The sequence below is a fragment of the Oryza glaberrima genome, chromosome 12 (genome assembly GCF_000147395.1).
Source record: "Oryza glaberrima chromosome 12, OglaRS2, whole genome shotgun sequence".
Taxonomy (NCBI): Eukaryota; Viridiplantae; Streptophyta; class Magnoliopsida; order Poales; family Poaceae; genus Oryza; species Oryza glaberrima.
In genome coordinates, this window is record NC_068337.1 from 11,943,142 (window position 1) to 11,961,571 (window position 18,430).

The following is an 18,430-nucleotide window of genomic DNA, read 5'->3' on the forward strand; positions in this document are numbered from 1 at the left end:
TTAACTGAATTCAAGGCCATGGGGCTAGAATTTGTTGCTGGCAACTTTGAATTCCTGTGTGTAGGGCCGAATCAAGTCTATCTACTGCATGGAAGAACAATCTACTGCCAATATTCTACCATCCTGATAAGGTATTAGGAGGTATCACATTTTCTATTATAAAACTTATATCACATCCTTATAAAACTATATATTTCGAATTATCAAAATTTGTAAAATTTTGTTACGTATAAATATTTTTAATATTTTCCAAGGACCGTAAAATTTATCCCCTTTTAAACCTCTGAAGGTACATGGATTTTAAGGCCAAGCCAAAGAAATTAAACCTTGGAGTTACAAAATAAGGCCATATATTAAGAAACAACAATAGCAAAAATGTAATGTTTGTTTCGTTACATAAATGCAAATGTAACACTAAGAATTGCATTAAGCATTCGTCCTAAAAGAGTACTAAGTAAAGATATTATGTAAACACTTACTGATATCTTAAAAAGTCTATAATACCCTTGTAAAGAATTCTTCAATGTTATATTATCTTATATGACTAACTACTTCTCCATTCTTATTTTGATCAATTCCTAGTTCCCTTCCTAAGTTAAAATTGGCCATTTGGTAATTAATCTTCTCCTATTTGAAAAATGGATTTATTTGCTTTTTTTAAACAACTTCTATATAGAATTTTGTTAAAAAACACATCATTTAATAGTTTGAAAAGCGTGCTAACGGAAAACGAGGAAATTAAAATTGGAGTTGAAGAATAGAACCAGGCCTTTGTAGTATATACTTATAACTAAATATTTGGGGTCCTGTTCTATCGCCATGTTAAACATGCTTATACACAGCTTAAATGTTTTTGTTTTTCACTTATGGTACAAATAATTATAAATATTCTAAAGTATGCCAGAATACGATATACACATGGAGAAAGAAAAATATCAGATTAGACTTGAAAAAACATAGTCACATTTGCAATTTGAATTTTTTTTGTCCATGCATATTGAATTTGATTTTGCAAGTTTATAGGGACGTCTACAATCAATAATCCAAGTTTTCTAATGTTTCTAGAAAAAAAAATGTAAGAAACGAGGGCTTAAAATCTCCATCCTTTTATCCCAGTATCAACGGAAAACCATCTAGAAACATTAATTTGAACCATACAATATGCTTTCATTAACTTTGACATGAACCAAAATAAAGAATGTAAGTAGGTAGGTAGGTAAACCAGGACAAATAAAGGAATATATGATAATTATAAGCTGCAAGAAACATGCACACCGGCTCTTCTGATAGGGCTGCGCTGAAAACATGTCATCACCGGTTGCTATCATGAGGTAATCGATCATATTCGGTACGTCTCTCTCCTCTCCTGGAGTAGGCAGACGCAATCTTACATTCTTACCTAAATCACTTTCTCTAATCCGCCATTACAGCCATGAATTGGAGTAAAGCAGCTTGGTCAGCTAGCACTCATCAGCAAAAGGTCTTATGCTTTCCTACAGGAAGAAGCAGCCACATGAAAGAGCTGAAAAAAACAGAGCAAGAATCACTTCCTTTCGGTTTTCTAGTGTAGCACTGGCAAACATTTTTTTTCACTAACCAAACTCAAGATTAGTCGGCTAGCTAGTGATTATTGCAGAATGGTTTTGTTAAGACCACCCTAATCTATAATTAGGAGTTAGGCTTAGCCAAAAGTTTGATCATGGAAGCACAATCACTTCATGTCTGCATTCGTGTTATAATTTTTTTAGATAATGGAAATGGATTACATCTTCGGCTTCTGTCAAAAGACACACAGCCATAAGTTTAATAGTAATAAAAAGGTAAGATAAAAGTAAATCAAAATAAGAAATAAGGTGATGGGACAAATCCCCAACTCCCCTTTATTATTGACTAGCGTTAAATCACATAAAATATTTTAGCTAGCAATTCTTATGGAACTACGCCACCCATAGTGTAATAAGAGACTCTTGGCTACCGATTCCAAGAGTGTAGCACCATTACGCATAGTATCCTGCTCCTCTTGTGGTAGCATTGTAGACCAGAAGTGGAGCCAGTAGGAAGACATGAAGATAACCTGCATAGGGTTAGATAATTGTTTACCATTAAAAACTTTATCATTGCGATAACGCCAAATTGACCAACATACAGCGCTAGCTCCAACTAGAATCATCTTCTTAATGGACCTAGATACCCCTCTAAGCCAATTACCGAAAATGTTTTTGGCGTTATGGGGTGGAGGGATATTAAAAGCAAAAAACACACATCTCCAAACAAACTGAGTGACATGACACTCAAAGAAAAGATGTTGGATTGTCTCTTGTGCATAGCAGAAAGAACATTGTTTGTCTCCCCCCCCATTTTCTTTTAGCCAGGTTATCTTTCGTTAGAATTACTTTCTTGTGAAGAAGCCACCTAAAGACCTTGATCTTTAGTGGAATTTTCAAATCCCACAGAATTCTCTTTTTGATCCGAACATTATAGTTCATGATCGCGGCATATATAGATTTGACGGAAAATTGACTATTCTTATGGAGCGACCATACAAAGCAGTCCTTTTCATTTGACAGAGTTATATTAGCTAGCCTGAGAATCAAATCGTTCCATTCGATTAGCTTTTGGCCAACAATAGCTCTTCTAAAAGAAATATTTAGCGGCGTTGTGCTCATGACCTCTGCCACAGTTGACTGCTTCTTTCGAGCCACATTATATAATGTAGGGTATTGATCTTTGAAAGCACGCGATCCCAACCACATGTCTTCCCAAAATCTTATGTTTGTCCCATTGCCACATCTAAAAGAACCAAACCTAAGAAATTGGTCTTTGACTTTCATTAAACCGGCCCAGAACTGAGAAATACCTATCTTGCTGGATATACCAGAAAGAGGTTTACCCTTTAAGTATTTATTTCGTAAAAGGTCTTACCATATGCCTTCACCATTAAACAACTGGAGAAGCCATTTGCTTAATAAGCAGCTATTACGATAATAGAGAACTTTTACGATGATCGTAGTATCACGGACGGCACAATCAACGGCGGGCGCTTCAAAAAGGTGAAGGGAAGTGGGAGTATTTAGGACCCTTCCCAGCACGCTCACCCATCCCTCCCCTTCCCCTGCTTCGGCAGCTGCTGGTGTGGTGATACACTCGCCTAGCTTTGGCCACCGCTCATCTCTGCTCTGCTTTTTCTCCTCTGCTCCACTGATCATCCAATTCTTGTCTTCCTGATTGGCCATTCTGATTGGCTGGTGACATGTCGAAGGTGAGCCTTTCTTGCTCTTGGATTCTGATCCTGATTAGCTCGTGTAGAATCAGGATCATCATCTTTTCTTCTTCAGATCCCAACAACCTTTTTTCTTGCTTGTCTTCCTGAATTGTATCATGTTCAGGTGTTTGTGATTCACACATTGCCAACCTTAACCCTCTGTTTCACATGTTGCTCTGCTGCAGAAAATTGTGGTGAAGCTGGACCTGCATGACAACAAGGACAAGCAGAAGGCCATGAAGGCCGTCTCCTCGGTTATCGGTACGAACAATCGTCTCGAATCTCGATCGATGCATCCACCATTTCTGTCTGTGATTCTGTGTACATCAACGAACTCTCTGAAGTCTGAACATATGTCTGATTGATTGTTGTGTGTGCGTGTGTCAGGAATCGACGCCATTTCGATGGACATGGCGTCGCGGAAGATGACGGTGATCGGCACGGTGGATCCGGTGGACGTGGTGAGCAAGCTCCGCAAGGCGTCGTGGGCGGCCTACATCGAGTCGGTCGGACCGGCCAAGGAGCCGGAGAAGAAGGAGGAGAAGAAGGAGGAGGCCAAGAAGGACGCCGGCGGCGGCGGCGGCGACGGCAAGAAGGAAGGAGGTGACGGCAAGAAGGAGGAGGGCGGCGACGGCAAGAAGGAGGGGGAAGGCAAGAAGGAAGGCGACGGCGGCGGCGACAAGAAGGAGGGCGAAGGCAAGAAGGAAGGCGACGGCGGCGGCGACAAGAAGGACGGCGACGGCGACGGCAAGAAGGAGGGCGACGCGAAGGCCGCCAAGAAGGAGGAAGGCGGCGGCGGCGGCGACGGCGGAGGGAAGAAACCAGCCGCGGTGGCGCCGATACCGATGCCGATGCCGCTGCACCACCTCCCACCGCAGTACTTCAACATGGAGTACATGAACCAGTATCACCGGCCGCCGCCGCCGCCGCCGGCCTACCCGTACGTGCCGCCGCCGCAGTACTACTACGTCCGCAACATGAGCATGGAGGAGAACCCCAACTCGTGCGCCATTTGCTGATCGAAAAAAAAAAACGCCATGGCAAATGAGCACCATGAATGCTTTGCATCTCAATGCATGATCTGTGTGCACTTCTGCAGCAGGTAGGCGACGCGTGCGTGCGTACACGCTTGTGTTCTTGATCGATCGGCCGTGATGTGTATAGTATAAGATCTCAGTGTTTATGACGAGAAGAACAAATTAAGTTTGCGTGATCGAACCAGTACGTACATAGTAGTAAGTTCGTTTTTTTTTCTTTTCGATAAATTCAACCAACCTCTTCATCGGTGGATATATCCGGTTAATGAAATATATGATGAGACCAACAAAGTTTGCATGATCAAACTAGTATACATAGTATGTTTACGGTTTTTTCGACAAAGGAATTCAATCCAGCTTCTGCAGGATGTATTTTGGCCAAATTAAGTACTACCTTCGTCTCAAATTTTATGGGTAAAATCTCTTATATTTTAAGACAGAAGATTTACGTACAATTTGTAATTGGAAATTTGTGATGCTACGTTCTGTCTGACCCAGGTGCATGCTTCCTACTATAACCACACCATCCTTTTTCTCTAAAAAAAACCACACCATCTTTTTCTTTCAAGCAAAGAGAACCAGCAGTAGGAGAGATAGAGAGAGATGGGCATGAGAGAGTGGGGAATATGCAGCGCATGATAGATGAGTGGTCATGCATGTGGTGGGTGCTGTTCAGACTTTGCTTTCTAGCTAGGAGCATTAGAACATCACCAATAAAACTTTGGCATTTTCTTTCCCAATTGTAGCTCGATGCATGTGTATTACCAGCCTAGAGATATGGAGCATATTAATCATGTTTGTACAGTTTCTTGAGAAGAAATTCTCTTGGCAAGACCAGTCATGGAAAAAGTTAGCATCTGTTGGCCTGAAAGATCTCTGGGCCGTACGATTTATTTTTTTTTGAAACCTAAGTTGGAACTTTGTTCCACTTTTATATTTAGAAGAAAAGAATTGACCCAGTTTATAAGGAAAACTGGGCCCGAAAACTATACAGCTGCACGATTAATTACGGGAAACCGGCTAAAACCCACCACACAGAAGAAAGCAAGAGACCTAACTACAACTAGCAACGACGGCGGAGCCCAATTGTACGACATCATTGTCAAGCTAAAACACAGAAGCGGCCTAAACAGCTCCAACATCACAGAAGAGGTGTTATCGTTGCCGAGCTGGCCGCCCAAGCGACCCAGCAGCGCCGACTTCACAACCGCAGCGACACTGAAGCCGCGAAAGTCGCCAGAGCGAAAAGCAGCTCCAACATCCAACAATGGACATCAGCCAAGCCACCAAAGAGCCACTTCCTTCACACAGCCAGCACCAAACTCCTTGGAAGAGACTGCAACTTGTCATCGTTGCCAAGCATCGCCGCACCCCATCAGCGAGCAGCTCCGACTTCATCGGCAGAAGCAACCAAAGAGCGTGTCGCCCACCACAAGAGCGAAGTGGACCCAAGGAGGCAAAGGCCTCGCCGAACGCCAAGGTATGAAAGCTTTTGAACCGAAAAAGACCATCCACGGTCATCGATGCATAGGAACTCCTCCGAAGCGACGCCCCCAAGGAGGACACGACGCGTAACGTCGCAGCCGCTCGTCCGAAATCGGAACACGGTTTTCACCTGGAGATTTGTGGGGAATATGAAAGAATGCCATGACAATGCCTCCAAGGAGGTTTACGGCGCCCATGAGCGTCGTCGTCGTCGAACCGGCCAAAGGCACGGCAAGGCTTTCACCAGCGTCTTCACATCACGCACACAAGCACCCCACATCAACGACCATGGAATAGTCCATGACGTCTCACAAGCAGTCATACCTCGAGGCAACCAAACACGCCAACGCATCCACATCCACACATCACGAGCAGGAGGCTCGCCGCCAGCGAGCAACCCTGCCGAAGCCCGCCTCGACTTCGTGCAGCCGCCGAGCTTGCCGGAGCCCTCTCGAGCCGTGCAACGCCCACCACACGCAACCGCCGCCCACGCCACGCCCGCTCCTGGTCTCCTCCTTTCCGGCCGCCCAACTCCTTCGCCGCCTTCATATGCTGCCGCTGACGTCGACGCGTCGTCTGTCGCACGGCGCCACCATCGCCAGCCAACACCACCATGGCCGCCACCGTCAGCCGCCGTGGTCCGCCGGTCGTCTCCCCGCCACCGTCACTAGCCGCGGCCGCCCGCCGCCACCATCACCGGTCGCCGCCACCAGCCACCGCCCGTCCAGATCCGGCTGGGGTGGCACGGATCCGGGGGACGGAGCACGCCTCGGTGTCGGGCTGGAGTGAGACGACCATGATGACGCGACGGAGGTCCCTGCCGTGGCGTCCTAGACGCGCCGCGGTCCACCACCGACGTCGAGTCGTCGTGGTCCGCCGCCGATGTTGCCTTCAGTCGCCGAGGTCTGCCGCCGTCGTCGGCACCGTCACCGTCTGTCCCCCCGCCGGCCACCCCCCTCCAGATCCGGCCGGATGCGGCGCGGATCTGGCCGCCACTGCCGCCGCCCCGGACAGCTCCCCCAGCCGCCGAGCGTGGGGTGGGCGAGGCGAGACCCCGCCGCCACCGTCCTTGCGGCTGCGCGGCTTTGCCGGCACCTGCTCGGGCAGCGGCGAGGTGGAGGAGGGGGCGGGGGGAGGAGGAAAGCGGCGGCGCGCGCGTCGCGTCCCGAGCCGCCCGGGGGAGGGCGGCGCGAGGGCCTATCTCCCTAATAAGCTATTCGCCGTACGATTTATAGCTGGTAGGAATCAAAATCATGGTCTCCTATCAGCTGAATGCACTCCACTTTGTTCTTTGTTTGCTGAACCATAACTCAAACACCATTTGTTTAAGATTTTGACAGTTCTTGCTCTTTGGAGAGCTGAAATTTATGTGTAAGGGGAGAGTTTGTGTCTAGTTGACCTATATATACTCCCTACATCCATAATTTACAATTGTTTGGCCTTAATCCGAAATTGATGTACTAGTTATCCCATAATCAACTCTAATTCTATTTTCTATACGCCTTGCCCCCCAATAAACATTCCACTCACCACTGTGGAAAAATCTAATCTAATTGCTGTATTCATGTTTTCTCTAATATACATTGATCCTCTTATGGGGTATATATAGGAGTATATAAGGGATAGAGAGTACCCTCTCCATTCTAAATTGATCTACATATAGTTTTTTGAGGTTATTGCTAAATGATCTACATATTTGTGTTCATTCATTAAGTATATTCGTTATTTGTGCATTGGAGTAAATGGACATTGATGCATGCATCCATGCACACAAGTATTTATAACCCACATGTAATATCTTAGTTTGCTATTGGCTAGGAAATAGTAGGGATGGTGCATGCATAGAGTTTGTTGCTAGAGTAAATATAGTATGAGAGAGTTATTAGCTTTTCTTGGTTTTGGTGTACCTATGAAATATGTAGATCAATTTAGAATGGAGGGAGTACAATACAAGTAAGAGTCGATTTATCTCCAGGATTCTATCTCTAGAACTCTATCTTATATCTAGGATTCTATCTCTAGAATATATCTTATCTCAATAATTTGTATTTGACTCTTATCTTTAGCCGTCATATTTATACTTCTAACAACTATCACCTCTTGTTTAATGAGACATCCTAGTTTTTTTTTCTTTATCCTTGATCCCTCAAAAAGGACAAAATCTCTTCTTATATTACAGGAAAGAGGGGAGTAATATATGGTAAAACTCATCGGAACGCTTGAGTAGCGCGTGCGCACGGTGGTTATTATATCCTACTCCCTGATCCGTACCAGAATATAGCAACTTAAAATCATATTGAATCTAGACAGAGAGATATTCAGATTTATAGTCTAGGATACATCCCATCCGGTCCTAGATTGCTATATTCTGGGACGGAAGGAGTATAACGTTAGCAGTTTGATCCTACGGATGTTACCATTAGAAAATTGTCTTGAGCCAAATATTATAATTCTTTTGAATTAATTTAATAAATTGTTTTGCAATTTCAAATATTTTTAACTGATTTTCTGTAATTTCTCTCAAATTCTGAAATTTCAGAAATCTTAATTTCCAGCCCCCATCTGACTGTTTTTATCATTTCCTTCCGCAACATCTCGTGTGAACATAGCACATACTCTACTACGATGACACATTACACATATATGTTACTGAATTTAATTTGCTAATTCAGCAGTTCCATCTATGATGTCATCGTTTAGCACTTAATTTCCCACATGAAGGATCACGCTAATTAAATTGAAGATTAGTAGTGCGCAGCTAGGCTGTAGGACCACGCACTAATTAGTAGTACGTGTGCATGCACTCCCTAGAAAAACTGCACACGGTAACCACACATATAAACTATGCATATAAGCTTCCTACGTAGGGATGTAAACGGCATGAAAACTTTCCGGATTCCGGACCTATTTTAAAAAACAGAATCTGTCGGTCGGAACTTTTCAGAAACGGAAACGAATTCGGAAATATTTTCTCGGAAACGAAATCGAAAATGATAAGGGCAGTTTCTGTCGGAACTCGGAATCGGTCGGAAAACTTTCCGGAAACTTTCTCGGAATTTCTAGAAATTTTTATGACTGAAATACCCTAGATTCTTTTTTTTAAGCACTGAATAGTGAATACCATGGTGATTGGTTGTTATTTTTTAAAAAATATTTGTTATGCAAATCTAAAATTACATAAGAATATTTTTTTCATGCATTGGGATTTATCAACAGCATTACTCTCTTAAACATAGATAATTTATTCCATAGATTGTGTTTTGTGATGTACGGTTGGTACTTAACAATTGGATTTATATAATTGTGTTTTACGATGAATTGTTGACCATTGAGACTTGAGAATTGGATTTATCACTTTAAGAGGTTTTTTATTCCGATAAATTTTTGTTACCGTATTTGCGCCGATTCGTTTTTGCTCCGTTTTCGGTTTCGATAATATTCGATTCTGTTTTCGTATCCGGGGTTTTCGATTCCGAAAATAATATGAAAACGAAAACGATAAAGATGGTTTCCGTCTGTTTCCGTACCGTTTTCACCCCTATTCGTATGTATACCTTATACCTACCAATTAACAAATATCCTGGAAAATTCTAAAACTAATCTGACATGTACTCTTAAATAGTATTACACGTATCTACAAATTCATATATTTAAATTCATTATATTTTTGCCGTCAAAAAAATGAAAAATCTAACGGTTTTAAGAGTGAAAATCTATCAGAATTTTATCTTTCTTTCGTCTAAAATATATTGAGTTTGAATATGACATTTCACATATAGGTATAATACTACTGAAAATATTATCTATTTTTTTCTTGAATTTTTCCTTAAATTTATTAGTTGATGTGTATGAAACATGCACGAGAAACTTGTGTCATGTTCCATGTATATAAGACTTATGGATTGCAATCTAGGTTTGTTTAATTTAATAATTATCACTTAGCAAAGAAAGATGTCATGTCATCACAATCACCAGGGCATCAAAAGGTTGGTAGGTTTTTTACAACAAAACTAACAGAATAAAATATATGTTTTGGGGGAAAGTCATATATATGAATGCATTCAGAAGCGAGCATGCAAGGTTGTGATTTGTGTTTAGGGATAAAAGTGTTCATGAAATTTTTTGAATGTTCGACTGTCCTTTTCTATATAAACTAGGAAGGTAGCCCGTGCATTCGCACGAGCATGCATCGTAGACTATGTTTGAGAACTTATAATGATGAAATATTAATCTGAACTTATAAAAGATCATTTTATTTATTTGGATTATTTGAGCATATTTAGAAAAAAAATTAAGTAATTGGACTATTTTCTCTAATTAAAGGAACTCAATGTTTTATGCAGTGGCTCAGACTATTCATATTTCAGTTAGTTATTTTTCTTACGAAGTGTACGTTTAATTTAGCTATACATGTTTCAAAACATAGCATGGTGCGACTCTATGTTGTTGAGTTATTTCTTTTTCTTTTGGCAAATTAAATATGAAAATTTTATTCTGGTACTATATTGATTTAATTTAGCTATGCATGTTTGTAGAATTTTTCATAATGACATAATATTATTTAGATGTGGTGCAAAGTGCATGGGTGGACTGTGCCCAAATGCTATAATTCTTATACAGCAAAATATATGCATATATAAATATTACATTGTTAGTTTAATTAATAGATAGAGAATAATTAGATAGAAATCAGACATGTATAGCTTATAAAAAATTGTAGTTGTTTCAACATTGATTGTTTCTCGTCTAGGTTAGTAGCTACAAAAATAAGGAATGGGAGGACAGTGTTCTCTACATGTGAGATGGAGGAGGAGGTGGAAGGATTTTAGTGAAAACCGATGAGAGATGTTTCTTTTTTCTCAGCATTTCTTTTATTGTTTTTATAGCTGGTAAGACATGACACGTGTTGTCTTATGTTTTTTTTCCTAAAAATAGATGACATGTGTACTTATGGTTCTTTCAAAAATAGATCTAATTGATGAAAATAATGAAATCCATCGAGTTAAGTTGGATCGTTTTCTATTTTTTGAGACATGATACATGGTTACTTACAAGTGCAATATGGGACGTTTAATCAAATTTTATCAAGTAGACTGATTTAATATAACATAATGCATATAGTCAACCTTTTCGAAATGTCTCATTCCTATTTGGTTTCCATGCAAAACATAGGTGCCAATGTTCAAAGGAATTTAAATTTATAATAAAAATATGGATAATATGGAACTTGAATTATTTATTTAGTTATAAATAAAACAACAATTGAAACTAACTAAAAATAAGATACAACTTTTAAAATTATAATCATTAATCTTTCTAATTATTGTTTTTTTACATAATGTTGTCGATTGAAAAAAAGAGAGGATGTGAAGGGAGAGAAGCAGAGATAATGTACGTATGGAGACGTCACTTGAACACGTACATGACGTGTGAAGGGGTAGGAAGTGGGTCTTTTCCGTTTTTATATTGTTAAGATAGCAGTAGAAAATAATAGGTACACCGTGTTTAAGTTAAAATAATCGATGGTTAGGTGTATTATGTAATTTCTTTAGGATTTCTAGGATTTATTGTATATTACTGGAGAAACCATCTTTGGTCGGTCGCCAAGAAACCACAATAATCCTAGTTCGAATAGAAATCGGGACTAAAGATTTTTTTTAGTCCCGGTTAAAAACTTTTTGATCTTTAGTCCCCAGTTGATGTTACCAATCGGGACTAAAGATCATTTTTAGTCCCGGTTCAAAGAAGTTATTGGGTCGAGTTAGGCCCTAATTATCTTAGATCTTTAGTTCCGGTTCTTTATACCAACCGGGACCAAAAATACTCCCGAGTGCACGTCGAGTCCTCTCTTATCAATAAGACCAATAAAAACCATCTACACTTCCTCTCTCATTAAAAACCATCTCCACTCTCTAGCCTCCTCGATCCTATCTCAATCTCAGGCGTTCTCCTTCTCGATCGGCCTCCTCTGTCTGATCCCCCTCTCCTCTCCCCTTCCTCCCACTTCCCCTCTCCTCGATTTTCTTTTTTTGAGGAATTGTGATGATTGTTTTTGATAATTTGTTATGTGATTAAATGTGGGAAAAAAATCAATTACACAGTTTGCGTGTAAATTGCGAGATAAATCTTTTAAGCCTAATTGTGCCATTTTTTGACAATGTGGTACTACATTAAACATTTGCTAATGATGGATTAATTAGGATTAATAAATTCGTCTCGCAGTTTCCTGGCGGAATCTATAATTTGTTTTGTTATTAGACAACGTTTAATACTTCAAATGTGTGTCCATATATCCGATGTGACACCCCAAAACAAAATTTTTTGGGAACTAAACCTGGCCTTAGTAGAGTTCTTTGTGGAGGTTCAGTATTCTTTTATCTTTATGAATTTATAATCGGATGAATTCATATTGTTTTAATTTACTTAATACTATCGTTCTAAATTATTTGTGATGGTTTTTTAAAATTTGTGATGTAATTTTTTTTAGAATTTATGATGAATTTGATTTGTGATTTGGAGATGATTTGGGGATTTCTCTGTTAGGGGATGTAATGATTAGTGAAATCCATATGAAAAAAAACAATTAAAAAAACTGCCAACCGCCGGTTCTGGCTCTAGCATTTTTAGTCTCAATTAGTAACACCAACCAGGACTAAAAATTGTTTTTTTTTCCCGGTTATTTCACCAGGGACTAAAGATTCATACTCCCGGTTGCAAAACCGTGAGTATAGGGGGTTACAAACCGGGAGGAAAGACCATTTCTCCACCAGTGGTAGTGTCACATGGTGGCTTAGGTGTGTTTGTAGGAGTCCCGCGTGGTGGTTTGAGAGTATTTTGTGGGAATTTTAGTTGACTTTTAGCATATAATGGATAGATATGGCATGCAAGTTGTCGAAATGTGCCTAATATATATCTACATGTTTCTTTAGGGAATATATTTCTACAAGTAAAATTATACCGGTGTAAACTACATTTTTCTGACATTGTAGAACTATTTTAGTTACATGCCAGTGAAGTTATTATATAGCATGAAACAATATAATAATGGTCACTTTCTTTTCATAATTTTTACAAGCTAAATTATAGTTAAGAGGTGTATTAAATTTTAATTTGTGATTTTAGTCATAATAATGACACAATAGAACATATAATTTCATCCGATAGCAAAAAAAAAAAAAACTTCCTTAAAAGAGAAACGGAGAGGAGTTATGTACATGCATATACACGGGAAGAGGGGATGCCTCTTTGTAAGAAATAGAAAAATCAATCTAATCCAAGTATCCAACGGTTTAGAGTGATGAGCCTATTAATATTAATTTTAGTGAAATCAAAAGCTAGGTTTTTTTTTCAGATTTTTTCTAATTTATTGGAGCATTTATATAAGCATCATGTGACAGCTTAGAAGCATTTATAAAATTTTTCACGGACTTTTACTATATAATAGATAGATTAAATATTATCGATATAATTTAGTGAAACATATTTGTAGTATTATTTAAGGTGACATATAATATGCCAACCGGAGATGAGGGAAGAGAGGGAGTATGTACGTACAGAAGGCCAGGAGGGGAACATACATGTGGTGGGGACCGGTGTGGAGAGGAGGATTTTATTTATTTTATTTGATCTAATGGTTAAAAATGTTGGACCCATCAATTTAAAGGAAAATCAACAGTTAGATTTTTAGACTGCCACTTGGCGTCTTAGAAGCGTTTGTAGGAGAACACGTGGCGGCTTAGGAGTGTTTTTAAGAAGTTTAATGGACTTTTAGGATATAATAGATAGGTAAATGGTATTGTTTAAGAACTTTTAGCTATCAAATGTTCTATTCTTTTTAGCACCGTTTTGATATCAATATAAAACGCGAATATTAGAAAATGATCTAATATTGTATTGTATTATTTCGTTAAATATGATCGATCGCCGATCGACCGAGGATCGTTGAGGCTACCGATTCTGACAGTCTTCATCTCTAGTTGTGGTGTCCAAATTTGCATCTGTATTTTGCATATCCCAGCTGCTCGATCTCCTAGCCCAAATCAAAATAATCAAAACAAACAGATGGTGTTTATCGCTTGTCAATTTTTGCGGTGCGGATGAGTCGGATGATCCCGACGTCTCGTCGTCCCCTGACGACAGCCAGTCGTCCGGGCCGGCAGTGACAGCTTATAGCTCTTTCAACGCCTCATGGACCTAATGAAAAAAAAGCTGATGATGAGGTAAAAGGCGACCTATCCTTTTCGTTTCGATAAAGAATGATAGCTTTCAGCCTGATCCAGATGTGTCACTGAACTAGGCGTTGTTAATTGTGAATTTATGTGGGTGATGCAGGTTTTACTATTAAAGAATATGATGATACTGTGAAGTCACGTTCAGCTTCTGATCATCCACTCGCAATATAGTACTATATAATATGAGAACGGGAAATTAGCTTAGCTCGGGAAATGGAGCGACGTGTGGTGCCTGCGTGCGTGCGTGCAGTGGACTGGTCGGTGACGATGTTGACTGAAGAAAATCTCAGAGACGATGGAGTTGAAAATTACCTCTAGCTCATGCCTGCGGTTTTTTCAGCCGCACCTGCATGCCGCTTTCATTGTCACACTTGCGTGCGTGGAGATAGGCCGGTAAGAAATAACAGCACGAAGAAAAATTGCCATATATGAGTGTGGTATAAGTAGGTGGCTAGCTGAAAATATACAACGTTCAGTCAATGCCCACGTTAAATACTTTTGAACGGAGAAATTATATCTTAGGCTCTGTTCCTTAAGATTATTCACACTGATTATTTGTTTTATGTTTTGAAAATATGTTTTCCAAATGATCTTTCTTCTACTATATCGCTTAATTAGACCACTCATTTTAAACTATTTGTATGAAGTATATATTTTTAAAAATATTTGATTTATTCCTATAGTCAAGTAGATAATCCATCACAATAATTTGAAAAGAAATGGCCCTTAATATATCTTAAATGTATTAAAAAAATAGACCTATCCAAGGCATGACCTTAAATACCTAGTCTTGTTTGTGAATGCATTGCAGAGCCAGAAAAATATCGAGAGCTTAGGCTAATCTAAGCATATGCATGGACATGGACATATGCATATTTAGATTTGTACCAGGATTGGATTTTTTTTTACATGTTAGATGGAGTCACATGCAAGAGAGTATATAGAGTTCAAGCATGTAAAATTTCTTGATCCGTGCTTTAACCTCATGATACTGCGAATCAACTACTCCTATGAAGTTAGCGGACGTTGACAATTGAGTGTCCCGAGGCAGTCTATGTCAGAATGTCAGATGATTGTAGTGTACCGACTCAGGGGCTCAGGGCGATATCACTGACAGACAGCAACAAAGCAGCCACTGTTTTCTGCTGTTAAATCGTAACCACCGGCTGGCGTCTGCATTTCAGATCGATTTCTGTCATCGCACTCAAGCAAAAGCCATTTTTGCAGCGTCGGATTCGATGTTAGTGTTTCACGGGAAGGCGTACGCTACTTCTTTTTGGGACAGTAAACATCGGCATTTGCAGCAGTGTTACGGGTACGTCCTGATTCCTGATGGCTAACTGGCCTTTTTCGTCAGTAATCGCAGGAGTCACCAACATAATGATGGTGCACACCATACGTACCAGTTTACCATGGGAATGTGGGAGTCGCATCCAAAGTATTTCCCCATTATTTTGAAGTTGTTTGGCGGAAATCAAGGTTGGGAAGAAAAGATTTTCCTGTGTATACCCTAATTAAATGATCAATGGATTAAGATAGGAGAATAGTTGAGATTAAGATAGAAAGAAATTTGAACGAAAAATAATTGGTAGAATAAGGAGTTATTTGAATGCTTATATTGGTGGATAAATTTTAATCCCTTAACTTATATTGATGAACAGATGAAGTAGTTTGACATATCAGTTTCAGAGGGATTTTATGGGTGTGTTTAGTTCACGCTAAAATTAAAAGTTTGATTAAAATTGAAACAATGTGACGGAAAAGTTGAAAGTTTGTGTGTATAGGAAAGTTTTGATGTGACCGAAAAGTTAGTAGTTTAAAGAAAAAGTTGGAAACTAAACCAGGCCTATGTAGCATGAACGAATCGAAACGGCAACCTGCAGATGTCTCATTTTGATTTTAAGGAAAAGCTACCGGCAGGCACATCCATGACTGAATATTGGTTCAAACTGAATTCAGTAGTGCAGATCATTGGCATTATACTAGGAGTACCAATTTAGCAACTTGCAATACCTTGAAGAAACAGGAAAATCTGCAGATGTCAAAGATAAAATTGATCTGTATTCCGCGGAGTTGATGCTCTGGAAAGGTTCAGTGAAATGCCAATCCAACTTGTTAGAATGTAGATTATCACCAGAAAATTAGTTCAGGTTAAGTCAGTCAATTTGCTTTATTTCTGCAGTCTTGCTTTAACCTTTAGGATGGTAAGTAATAATAAGTACGGATCGAAGACACTATGGTTGGCAGCTCAAGTATCCTCTGGAAACTAAAAGAGAAAAAAAAAGTTTGGTGCAGATGGAAGCACGCAATATTCTTAGCTGCAAGATTTGCAATTAAAATTCAAAATCAGTCTATACTCTTTAGAAGCACATTAATTCCTCTTTGTTTAAAAAATAGAGAAGTGTGCTTTCAGAAGGAATCGAGATGGCAACGTACTCTGCATTTCTGGAACCTGCAGAATGATCAGGTAAACTGGTTCTAGATATTGGTTACACATTAAATTCAGTAGCGCAGATCATTGATTCATCTAGCCATTGAGATAAGGGGCTCCCTACTTATATATTAGGTTATTTGCCCTTCCACAACCAATATGGGACTATTCAACACATCCGGCCCAGGTGGCGTTGGCCGAGGCCCAATAAGTTAAGGTTGATTCATCATTCATGGGCATTGATATATCCGGCCTAGGTGGCGTTGGCCGAGGCCCAATAAATTAAGATTGTCCGGACCCCAACAGTTCTTAGGCACACCCACTCGGGAAAATGCCCAATCTCCCTAAAATACAGTCCAATAGGGGAATGGTGGCTCTCCCTTTTAAGGTGGCTTAATCCTCCCAAGCTAAGCAAGGTGGGATTATTCAGAGGCTCACACGGTCGTCGTCCGACTACAACTGGACCACTTGGCCCCTTATTGCGTCTTTGCTAGTGGTTAATAGTGGAGGATATCCTCATCAGGCATAGTACTTCTTCAGATAATAATGAATTGGACAATTTGCAGATGCCAAATATACAATTATCTTATCTGTATTCCACACAGTTGAGATGCTCTACAAAACTTCAGTGCAATATCAAAGAATGTTGGCATGCAGATTATTATTAGGGTAAGTTTATCATCATTGAGAAGATACCTGAAGGTATCATATTTTCTAGTATAAAATTTAATACTTCTATATACTAATTCCCAAAAGGTACCAAAATTTAAGTATCTGAAGGTACTTTCTTAATAACCATAAAATTCCTCTTATTATTAACTCTTATGAACAGAATATGAGTTCATAACTTCAGGTTAAGTGAGTTATTTTGCTTCGTTTCAGCTTGAAACCTTCGATGTGTTGACGTTTCTTTACAGAGTTTACTCAGAGAACTCGGAACATGGTGAATCAATTAAGGCCCGGTTTAGCTGTTTAGTTCGGGAAAAGAAAACTTTTGGGTGTCACATCAGACGTTTGACCGGATGTCGGAATGGGTTTTCGGACACGAACGAAAAAACTAATTTCATAACTCGCCTTGAAACCGTGAGATGAATTTATTAAGCCTAACTAATCCGTCATTAATACATGTGGATTACTGTAATACTTATGGATAATCTAATCATGAACTAATTAGGTTTAAAAGATTCGTCTCGCGATTTCCATGCAAACTGTACAATTAGTTTTTTATTTTATCTATATTTAATGCTTTATACATGTGTCCAAAGATTTAATGTGATTTTTTGGAAAAAAAAATATGGGAACTAACCAAGCCCTAAACCAAGGTAGAGTATACTGCAATATGTACAGTAAATTAACGCATTCAGGTTTCTTGCCGCCAGTAAGTCAAAGTATGATAACTCCATCGATCAAGAAAGACGACGTGGGTTAGCCACATAAAATCCAAGCAGAACCGTGTATTAGTACATGTCTTCAGTTGTCCATTGAAACAAAAAGAGTGAAGTAGCACAGTAACATGAATCATGCGAATTCCGAAAGGGTAAAGGAATAATACCTCAGATATCATATAAAAAATGGGCGATGGAAAGTACAAGCTAACACACATACTAGTATTTCTTAGCGGGAGCTGCAAGCCTGGAAGTGATTTCTGCACTATAGGAAGTTATGCTTCGGTTTACAATATTCAGGATTATACAGCTATCTCAGCAGCACAGTACCATCAAACTCTCCCTATCAGCCACTCACTTCATTGTAAACATGATAGAGGACTAAATTAAATACGCATAAAAATTAAATTCAGCAGTGAAGATCATAAGCACTATAACATGATTAACACGTTAGTAACTTAGCAGGGTAGCAGTCATAAAGAAACAGAATAATCTGCAGAACAAAGAAGCATGAACTGAAATGCAAATCTGTTGACACGTGTATAGGAAACTAACTGAACGGCAATTCATCATCTTCAGAATTTCTTCACTGAATTAAG

The 18,430-nt window shown here is 39.5% G+C and overlaps 1 protein-coding gene across 1 annotated transcript; it reads left to right on the top strand.

Moving 5' to 3' along the window:
- The first annotated feature begins 3,078 nt into the window (after positions 1–3,078).
- Positions 3,079–4,605, top strand: LOC127757877 (heavy metal-associated isoprenylated plant protein 39-like). The gene is made up of 3 exons (XM_052283466.1): positions 3,079–3,259; positions 3,448–3,523; positions 3,650–4,605. Exons 1-3 carry the CDS (start codon positions 3,251–3,253, stop codon positions 4,279–4,281), a joined length of 717 nt encoding a protein of 238 aa, XP_052139426.1. The 5' UTR covers positions 3,079–3,250; the 3' UTR covers positions 4,282–4,605.
- Positions 4,606–18,430: the final 13,825 nt, after the last annotated feature.

What these genes read in the sequence shown, in the direction of transcription:
- LOC127757877 (XM_052283466.1), top strand. An exon ending in GGCCGTCTCCTCGGTTATCG is followed by an intron (nt 3,524 to 3,649) that starts GTACGAACAATC and finishes TGCGTGTGTCAG; the next exon opens with GAATCGACGCCATTTCGATG.